This window comes from Coregonus lavaretus, assembly GCF_964263955.1.
Source record: "Coregonus lavaretus genome assembly, chromosome: 30".
NCBI lineage: Eukaryota > Metazoa > Chordata > Actinopteri > Salmoniformes > Salmonidae > Coregonus > Coregonus lavaretus.
This window is the reverse complement of record NC_140017.1, coordinates 15,007,813-15,017,900: the sequence shown is the minus strand read 5'-3', so window position 1 is coordinate 15,017,900 and position 10,088 is coordinate 15,007,813. Positions and strand designations below refer to the sequence as shown.

Sequence of the window (10,088 nt, the reverse complement as noted above, 5' to 3'; positions counted from 1 at the left end):
CACACACACACACACACACACACAAGGAGGCAATATGGTAAAGCACCTCGCTGGTCATAGTTGAATAAAATACACCAGCTTTTATCACCCCCTCCTCCTCCTCTTTCCATTAAAACTCTAAAAAGAGAGTGTGGAATGGAGTGGTCGTCCCACTCGTTCCCTACCCTGCCCCCGCATTTACCCAGCGTATAGCCCTGTCTCCATCAGACATAGGCGGACTCGCTGGACTGGGTCCTGCCCATGTTGGGGGGCTGCGACAGGTGGGACATGTCCTTCTTGCGGATCTCGCAGATGGACTTCCGGCGTGCCTGCACGCCCCGGATGGCTGCCTTGATCTTCCTCCAGCCCAGGTGGTTGAGCTCTGCCAGGTTGAGCAGCACGCAGATGCCACTCACGGCGAACATGAAGACCAGGAAGACCGTCTTCTCGGTGGGCCGTGACACGTAGCACTCCACCTCCTTCACGCAGGGGTAGCGGTCGCACTCGACGATGCCCGGCACGCTGAAGCCGTATAGGAAGTACTGTCCCACCAGAAAGCCTATCTCCAGCGCGTTACGGAACACCACCTGGATAATGTAAAAGCGCGAGATGCCCTCCTGCTGGCGCTGCTTGGACTTCTTGCCATGTGTGAGCCCCCGCGGCACGTTGGGGATCTCCTTGACCTCCATGCAGTCATGCTCATCCTTCCCGCCACCGTCGCCGTGGTGCACCAAGATGCCGTTGATGTTACGAAGCTTCCTGGTGCTGCTTTGCCCATAATCGGAACGCTCCAGCAGTGGGTAGAGGAAGGAGTAGCGTCTGTCACGCTGCTTGGCCGACTGGTGCACGGAGTAGGTGATAAAGCACAGGCTGGGTGTACACACCAGAATGATCTGGAAGACCCAGTAGCGGATGTGGGAGATGGGGAAGGCCTTGTCGTAGCAGGCCTGGTTGCAGCCCGGCTGCAGGGTGTTACAGATGAACATGGTTTGCTCGTCCTCGTACACCGTCTCGCCAACGATGGCCACGATCAGTATCCGAAAGATCACCACCACAGTCAGAAGAATCCTGTCAGAGAGAGAGAAAGAGAGACACAGAGAGAGAGGGAGAGAGAGAGAGATATTAGATACAATTAACAACTGGAGGTGAAGTGAGAAAGGATAGTAGAAGACCAGTAAAAGATTTTGGATTAAAGAGATTGAAGAAGCTTTGGGCGCAGCAGGAGCAAGAGAGAGAGATAACTTGGATAAGAGATGTGGAGTTGTGGGAACGATGAGCAGTGATAGGACATGATGTCACCGTTCCTTTAGACAAGGTAGAAAAAAGGGATTCATCTAGAGCACATTCATTTGCTGAGCACAACATCTACAGTGCATTCAGAAAGTATTCAGCCCATTTACTTTTTCCATATTTTATTACTGTCACACCCTGGCTCTGGGGACTCTATATGTTGAGCCAGGGTGTGTAGATTCTATGTGTTCTAGTTCTGTGTTATAGTTCTATGTGTTATATTTCTATGTTGGCCAGATTGGTTCCCAATCAGAGGCAACGAGTGTCAGCTGTTGCTGGTTGTCTCTGATTGGGAACCATATTTAAACAGTCTGTTTTTCCCTTAGTGTTTGTGGGATCTTGTTTCCGTTTGGTTTGTTCCAGTTGGTTTGTTCCTTTTGGTCTGTACCGTAGGACTGCACGTATCGTTTGTTGTTTTTGTTCGTGAGATCACAATAAAGAGTATGTTTGCTTTCAACGCTGCGCCTTGGTCTACTCCGTCTAACGATCGTGACAATTACGTTACAGCCTTATTCTAAAATGGATTAAATGTTTTTTTTTTCTCCTCATCAATCTACAAACAATACCCCATAATGACAAAGCAAAAACAGGTTTTTAGAATTGTTTGTACTCAGACCCTTTAATCAGTACTTTATTGAAGCACCTTTGGCAGCAATTACAACCTTGAGTCTTCTTGGGTATGACGCTACAAGCTTGGCACACCTGTATTTGGGGAGTTTCTTCCATTCTTCTCTGCAGAGCCCCATACAACTGTCAGATTGTATGGGGAGCATCGCTGCACAGCTACAGTGCCTAGCAAAAGTATTCATCCCCCTTGGCATTTTTCCTATTTTGTTGCATTACAACCTGTAATTTAAATGGATTTTTATTTGCATTTCATGTAATGGACATACATAAAATAGTCAAAATTCGTGAAGTGGAATGAAAAAAATTCAAAAAAATTAATAATGGAAAAGTGGTGCGTGCATATGTATTCACCCCCTTTGCTATGAAGCCCCTAAATAAGATCTGGTGCAACCAATTACCTTCAGAAGTCACATAATTAGTTTAAAAAAGTCCACCTGTGTGCAATCTAAGTGTCACATGATCTGTCACATGATCTCAGTATATATACACCTGTTCTGAAAGGCCCCAGAGTCTGCAACACCACTAAGCAAGGGGCACCACCAAGCAAGTGGCACCATGAAGACCAAGGAGCTCTCCAAACAGGTCAGGGACAAAGTTGTGGAGAAGTACAGATCAGGGTTGGGTTATAAAATAATATCCGAAACTTTGAACATCCCATGGAGCACCATTAAATCCATTATACATTTTTTTTTAAAGAATATGGCACCACAACAAACCTGCCAAGAGAGGGCCGCCCACCAAAACTCACAGACCAGGCAAGGAGGGCATTAATCAGAGAGGCAACAAAGAGACCAAAGATAACCCTGAAGGAGCTGTAAAGCTCCACAGCGGAGATTGGAGTATCTGTCCATAGGACCACTTTAAGCCATACACTCCACAGAGCTGGGCTTTACGGAAGAGTGGCCAGAAAAAAGCCATTGCTTCAAGAAAAAAATAAGCAAACACGTTTGGTGTTCGCTAAAAGGCATGTGGGAGACTCCCCAAACATATGGAAGAAGGTACTCTGGTCAGATGAGACTAAAATTGAGCTTTTTGGCCATCAAGGAAAACGCTATGTCTGGCGCAAACCCAACACCTCTCATCACCCCGAGAACACCATCCCCACAGTGAAGCATGGTGGTGGCAGCATCATGCTTTGGGGATGTTCTTCATTGGCAGGGACTGGGAAACTGGTCAGAATTGAAGGAATGATGGATGGATACAGGGAAATTCTTGAGGGAAACCTGTTTCTGTCTTCCAGAGATTTGAGACTGGGATGGAGGTTCACCTTCCAGCAGGACCCTAAGCATACTGCTAAAGCAACACTTGAGTGGTTTAAGGGGAAACATTTAAATGTCTTGGAATGGCCTAGTCAAAGCCCAGACCTCAATCCAATTGAGAATCTGTGGTATGACTTAAAGATTACTGTACACCAGCGGAACCCATCCAACTTGAAGGAGCTGGAGCAGTTTTGCCTTGAAGAATGGACAAAAATCCCAGTGGCTAGATGTGCCAAGCTTATAGAGACATACCCAAAGAGACTAGCAGCTGTAATTGCTTCAAAAGGTGGCTCTACAAAGTATTGACTTTGGGGGGGGGGGGGGGGGGTGAATAGTTATGCACTCTCAAGTTTTCTGTTTTTTTGTGTTATTTCTTGTTTGTTTCACAATAAAAAATATTTTGCATCTTCAAAGTGGTAGGCATGTTGTATAAATCAAATGATACAAAAACCCCAAAATCCATTTTAATTCCAGATTGTAAGGCAACAAAATAGGAAAAATGCTAAGGGGGGTGAATACTGTCACAAGCCACTGTATTTTCAGGTCTCTCCAGAGATGTTCAATCGGGTTCAAGTCCGGGCTCTGGCTGGGCCACTCAAGGACATTCAGAGACTTGTCCCGAAGCCACTCCTGCGTTGTCTTGGCTGTGTGCTTAAGGTTGTTGTCCTGTTGGAAGGTGAACCTTCGCCCCAGTATGAGGTCCTGAGCACTCTGGAGCAGGTTTTCATCAAGAATCTCGCTGTACTTTGCTCACTTCATCTTTCCCTTGATCCTGACTAGTCTCCCAGTCCCTGCCGCTGAAAAACATCCCCACAGCATGATGCTGCCACCACCATGCTTCACCGTAGGGATGGTGCCAGGTTTCCTCCAGACCTGATGCTTGGCATTCAGGCCAACGAGGTGAATCTTGGGTTCATCAGGACCAGAGAATCTTGTTTCTCATGGTCTAAGAGTCCTTTAGGTGCCTTTTGGCAAACTCCAAGCAGGCTGTCATGTGCCTTTTACTGAGGAGTGGCTTCCGTCTGGCCACTCTATCATAAAAGCCTGACTGGTGTAGTGCTGAAGAGATTGTTGTTCTTCTGGAAGGTTCTCCCATCTCCACAGAGGATCTCTGGAGCTCTGTCAGAGTGACCATCGGGTTCTTGGTCACCTCCCTGACCAAGGCCCTTCTCCCCGATTGCTCAGTTTGGCCAGGAGGCCAGCTCTAGGATGAGTCTTGGTGGTTCCAAACTTCTTTCATTTAAGAATGATGGAGGCCACTGTGTTCTTGGGGACCTTCAATGCTGCAGTACATTTTTGGTACCCTTCCCCATTGTGGTTCGACACAATCCTCTCTCTGAGCTCTACGGACAATTCCTTCGACCTCATGGCTTGGTTTTTGCTCTGACATGCACTGTCAACTGTGGGACCTTATATAGACAGGTGTGTGCCTTCCAAATCATGTCCAATCAATCAATAGAATTCACCATAGGTGGACTCCAATCAAGTTGTAGAAACATCTCAAGGATGATAATTCGAAACAGGATGCACCTGAGCTCAATTTCGAGTCTCATTGCAAAGGATGTGAATACTTATGTAAATAAGGTGTTTCTTATTTTTTATATACATTTGCAAAAATGTCAAAAAACCTGTTTTTGCTTTGTCATTATGGAATATTGTGTGCAGATTGATGAGGAAAAATTCAATATATTTTTGAATAAGGCTGTAACGTAACAAAATGTGGAAAAAGTCAAGGTGTCTGAATACTTTCCGAATGCCCTGTATATTAGAGAAAGAACAATTATTACCGGAATATTTTTTCACATGCTACTTCCAGTCATTTTATCTCCAGCACAACAGTAAATTAAAACAGGGACATGACACGTATCTCTGCTCATGGTCTAATTTTAGCATCAGGCTCATTTAACACGGTAACTCTCATCTCAGTCCCTGCTAAAGTGGATCTTGCTCTAATGAATTTTGTAACACACAATCTGTCTTCCCATTTTTCCTCTCTCCCCTTAGCAATACTGTGCACCTTGTTTGCGCTTTACGTGCTATTTCTGTGCGTGTGACAGAAAGAGAGGGGAAAGAGCGATAAAGAGCAATTACCGTGGTAGCGGAGGTGTGAAGCAATTCACTGTGATTTTTCAGTGGTGTGCTTAATGTGACATGTTGAGAATATTCATTCTGAAAAGAACATTATAGCCTGTGAGAGGGCATGCATATGTATACAAGTGTACAGTGACTTGCGAAAATATTCACCCCCTTGGCATTTTTCCTATTTTGTTGCCTTACTACCTGGAATTAAAATGGATTTTTGGGGGGTTTGTATCTTTTGATTCACACAACATGCCTACCACTTTGAAGATGCAAGATATTTTTTGTTGTGAAACAAACAAGAAATAAGACAAAAAAACAGAAAGCTTGAGCGTGCATAACTATTCAGCTATTTTTTTATAATGGATTTAATGGTGCTCTGTGGGATGTTCAAAGTTTAGGATATTTTTTTATAACCCAACCCTGATCTATACTTCTCCACAACTTTGTCCCTGACCTGTTTGGAGAGCTCCTTGGTCTTCATGGTGCCGCTTGCTTGGTGGTGCCCCTTGCTTAGTGGTGTTGCAGACTCTGGGGCCTTTCAGAACAGGTGTATATATACTGAGATCATGTGACAGATCATGTGACACTTAGATTGCACACAGGTGGATTTTATTTAACTCATTCTGTGAGTGGGCTTCAGAGGCACCCTTCTCTTTCACTGTCAGTTTAACTCACACACTCTCACTCAAAGCTCTTGTCTCATTCATTTTTCAGACAAACACAGCAGGCATTTTAACACTCGAGGACGGCAAACCTTTTGTTTGGCGTCGCCTGCAACTCTCGAAGATTCACACTTCAAATTAACCATAAATCATCATAATTACTCCATGCGCGCAGGGCACAGATTTACCCACCTGCGACTGACAATACCAATCCATTAGTCCTGGAACTCATTAACAATATTGTGATAACTTTTATGAAGTGATGACGACAACAGAAGAAAGTGGGATTGCCACCTTAGTTGCCAAATAGTTGGATGCGGTTTGGCTGCTGTGGGTGAAATCGGAGAGGTTTTACTGGCCTGCACATGCCACAGCTGTGGTTTCAAGGGCCATATTTAATATGACCCAAAGTCAGCCGCTATTCACATGTAGGCCTAGCGCTCATCCTAGACAGAGACTGCAGAGGTAAAAAAATTTGCCCGAAAAAAAATGAAAAGGACAAAACTCAAATACATGCTCCCAATCCGCCCACCTGTAAACTGGTGTGCCGGATGGAAATGCAGTAGAGACTAAAACAATTAAATGCTTTTGCCCTTGTAGTGACTCCATTAAGGAGCTTAGGACCCATTATTAACTATAACAGTTCTAGAGCATTGTGCCAGCTAGCGTACTGTATTAGTCAAAGTCTGTGAAAAATGATTAGGTACAGAGGGAAACATCAACTTACTGTCGAATTAGTTACAGACAGGGATAAAAAGTCACCAAAAAATGCAGTAGCTACAGATTTTCCTTGAATAAAAAAACCTGCCAATTTGTTTGTTTTTTAAAGCTATGAGAGAACAAAATCTCATCAGGGAGAATGAATTATATAATGGCTTCCACACGCAAACCCACAACCTTAATCTGCACCAGGGCCAATGGAGCATTCTTGCATTAGGCCTAGGAGTTTTTTTAATTCCATCGAAAAGCTTTAGATTATCTATGCCCACAGTCCCCACCTACTTCTTCTCCTCTTCTCCCTTCACTATCTCTCTTTCTGTCTTTCCTTTCCCTGTGCTCCTGCTCCTACCATCTCGCTCCCTCCATAACCCCCCTCTCTTTCCCTCCCTTCCTCCTCCTCGTTCCCTCCATATCTCTACCTGGCACTGCAACAGAATAAGCTCCAAATATTATTTATCTTTTTTTTTTTTTTTTTTTGCATTTTTGCTAACATTGTCGGCAGACCCTGTTTAACATTACAACGAAATCTCCTTTGAGAATCTTACAAAAATGTCAAAAACTATCTGAGTGGTTCTGCTGGCCTTTGTTTGAAGCCCTATTTGTATCTTCAGTGATCAGTAACTAACAGTGTGCACCAACATGTGAAATGATACGTTCTTTCTCGGAGGGAAGCGTTGTCACAACTGTCGGCACACAAACAACTGAGCCGCTTGCATTGTTTGCTTGCTAAAAAAACCCCACAGACATGCCATTTGAAGTGATGCTGCTGTACCGTTGTTGTTATGGAGGAAGAACAGCCCCTGTTATACTGTACGTTCATTAATGTCGGTCTTCCTTAAGTGTGACTTACCGATTCTACAGTGTTTCTTTCTGTAACCCTTGGAGATAATATGTTGATTGAGGAAAGGGGGTAAGAGAGGAGGAAGGGGGGCTCCCTGGTGCCTTTACCCACAAACCCCCTCCCCTCCTCTCCCCTTGCACCCAACTTCCTCCACCAGTTACCATGGCAACAACAGATGGGAAGAAAAAGGAGAGGTGTGCAAGGCAGTTTGAAGAAAGGCAGTTTGACTACCCAGCAAGCTGAGAAGAAACACCAGCAATAACAATGCTACCAAAGCCGACTGGAACTGTCTGCTGTCATCTGTGGATGGAAGACAGATAAAAATCACTCTACACCCAGGAGAGAGAACATCTCTCCCAACCTGTTGTATAGAATGTTGCAGACGGTTGATCTATGATAGACTCTTATTGATAACCATGAACACGGCCGATATATACTAATATAACAGACACTAGAGAAGTGGATGTGTTCCATCTGTTTTATCCACTGGATGGGCTAGGTCATGTTATTAGAAAGTATTCAAGTCCTTTTCATTAGGTGATGGCTGAAAAAGCGACCTATACAAAAGAAGCTGTGAAGAGTCAAAGGATTTAAACGTTCCCCATGTGATAACTGCTGTGTAATCCTCTTAAAGGGCTCCCTCTTTCCCTGTCATCTGGCTTCTGCTGCAGCTTTACCTGGCCTCATCCTTTTAACTCTCTCTATAGAGCATCTCCCTGGCTTCCTCACGCCTGTCTTGTGTCTGGATGCCAAGGTTTATCATCAATAGGACCTGGTTGACTTGACAGCAGGCCATTTGGCACCTAGCCCACAGCTACGTCTTGCTTCAGGTAAGGGCAGAATCTTGGCCGTATCGACTCTCCCCAGAGAATGTAGCCTATTTCCTCCACCGCTCGCTCACACACACACACACACACACACACACACACACACACACACACACACACACACACACACACACGTCTATTCATATACACACATTCACTATATCAAATCGAACACACACATGCTTACACACATGAATGCACACACACGCTCACACACTGGTTGTGCGTCAGGACAACAGCTTACAGTTTTTTTCGATTGCTAACAAGCATTGTTCAATACTGCGGATACATGTGCAAAACTCTAAATACAGTTATCAAAACAACATGCAACTTGGCAATGCACATCCTACATGTCTCAAAAGCAAATCTTTCTACCAAATGAAAGCTAACAGTCTTTCACGACATGCACACTTTGTCATTCATAGTATCACGACCTACAAAACTCTAAAAACGGCTACCACTTGAAAATGTGTCAATTTGTCTTTAATATCTTTTTTTTTTTGATGAACCAACAGTCATTTTTACAAAAGAATAGTGGCAAACCTGTACTCTATAGAATGTCCTGCAAGATATGTAAAGAAATAAAGCAGAAAGGCTGCAATATGCTTCAATACAATTTACTGTATTTTTGCAAATTACTGTATTTTGCTTTTTGCAGAGTAATTCCAAAATACACATTAATAAATAATTCCAGTACTGTTAAACCATCAAAAAGTGTATACACACTATGACTATGCATAGCATATTGTCCAAATGACAATGCCATATAACAATGCCAGTCAACCCTGTCTGCTGCATTGGGCCACAAATTCTCATCCACATCACACCGTATGGCGTCTTGCGCAATACACCTGGGAAATAATCTCTTTCTATGCCTGATCCATCCCTGGCAATCTTCTGCAGAGATATACAGGCATCCTGCATTCATTGCATCCAAGAGTGACATTTGATCATGTGGATGGTGGTCATAAACTTTCCACCTCCATGAGGAAAATAATTATTCTATGGGGTTGAGGAAGGGAGAGTAAGGGGGGAGGAAAAGTGACACCATCCCGGGAAGGGCTGCAAACCACTCTGTGACTGCATGGGAGTGTTGAAATGCCATATTGTCCCATACAATCACCCAGGTTTCCATATTTCTTCTGACTTGCCCTCTTTCTTCACCTGGCAAAAGCCTTCCATAGAGGTCATCCATGAATGAAATGAGGCGCTCTGTGTTGTATGGCCCAATTAGTGGTTTATGTAACAGCAATCCTTCAGAGGATATTGCGGCACACATTGTGATGTTGGCACCCCTCTGGACCGGGACATTCACTGTTGCTCTTTTCCCAATAACATTCCTTCCACGTCGGCGTGTTTTGGCCATGTTAAAACCAGCCTCATCCACAAAGACGAGTATGTGGGTGTTGGCCTGGTTTCAAGCTCCATGACACTCTAAAATATTGTAAATCCACAGGGCAACATAACAGTTATTCTATAACAGTAGTTTACATTACAGTATACTGTAACTGAAATCACTGCTGAGTGTGCAGTGCTCTGGTGGGTTTTGTTTACAGTAAAAACAGTACTGTATTACAGGATATTGTAATGAATACTCGGACAGAGTGGTAAGATCCATTCGCAGAATTGCGATGTTTTATTAAAGTACAGACAAGGGAATAGCTTAATCGTGGTCGGGCGAGCTGTGGTCAAAACCGGGCAAGGCAGAGACAGGCAGAGGTACCAAGGGAGCGGGCGTAGTCGTAGTCGAGGGCACGGGCACAGGATCAGAGTACGGTAATCACTGGGAGAAACAAGCAGA

The 10,088-nt window shown here is 44.3% G+C and overlaps 1 protein-coding gene across 1 annotated transcript in view; it reads right to left on the bottom strand.

Moving 5' to 3' along the window:
• Window positions 1–203: 203 nt before the first annotated feature.
• LOC311105577 (gap junction delta-2 protein-like) overlaps window positions 204–10,088 on the bottom strand; it is a gene marked incomplete at both ends in the record, with an annotated part of 27,632 nt that continues 17,747 nt past the window's right edge. The window contains one exon of the mRNA XM_084147763.1: window positions 204–1,047. Within this exon, the coding sequence (XP_084003889.1) occupies window positions 204–1,047 (844 nt within the window). The remainder of the gene's footprint in view (window positions 1,048–10,088) is intronic.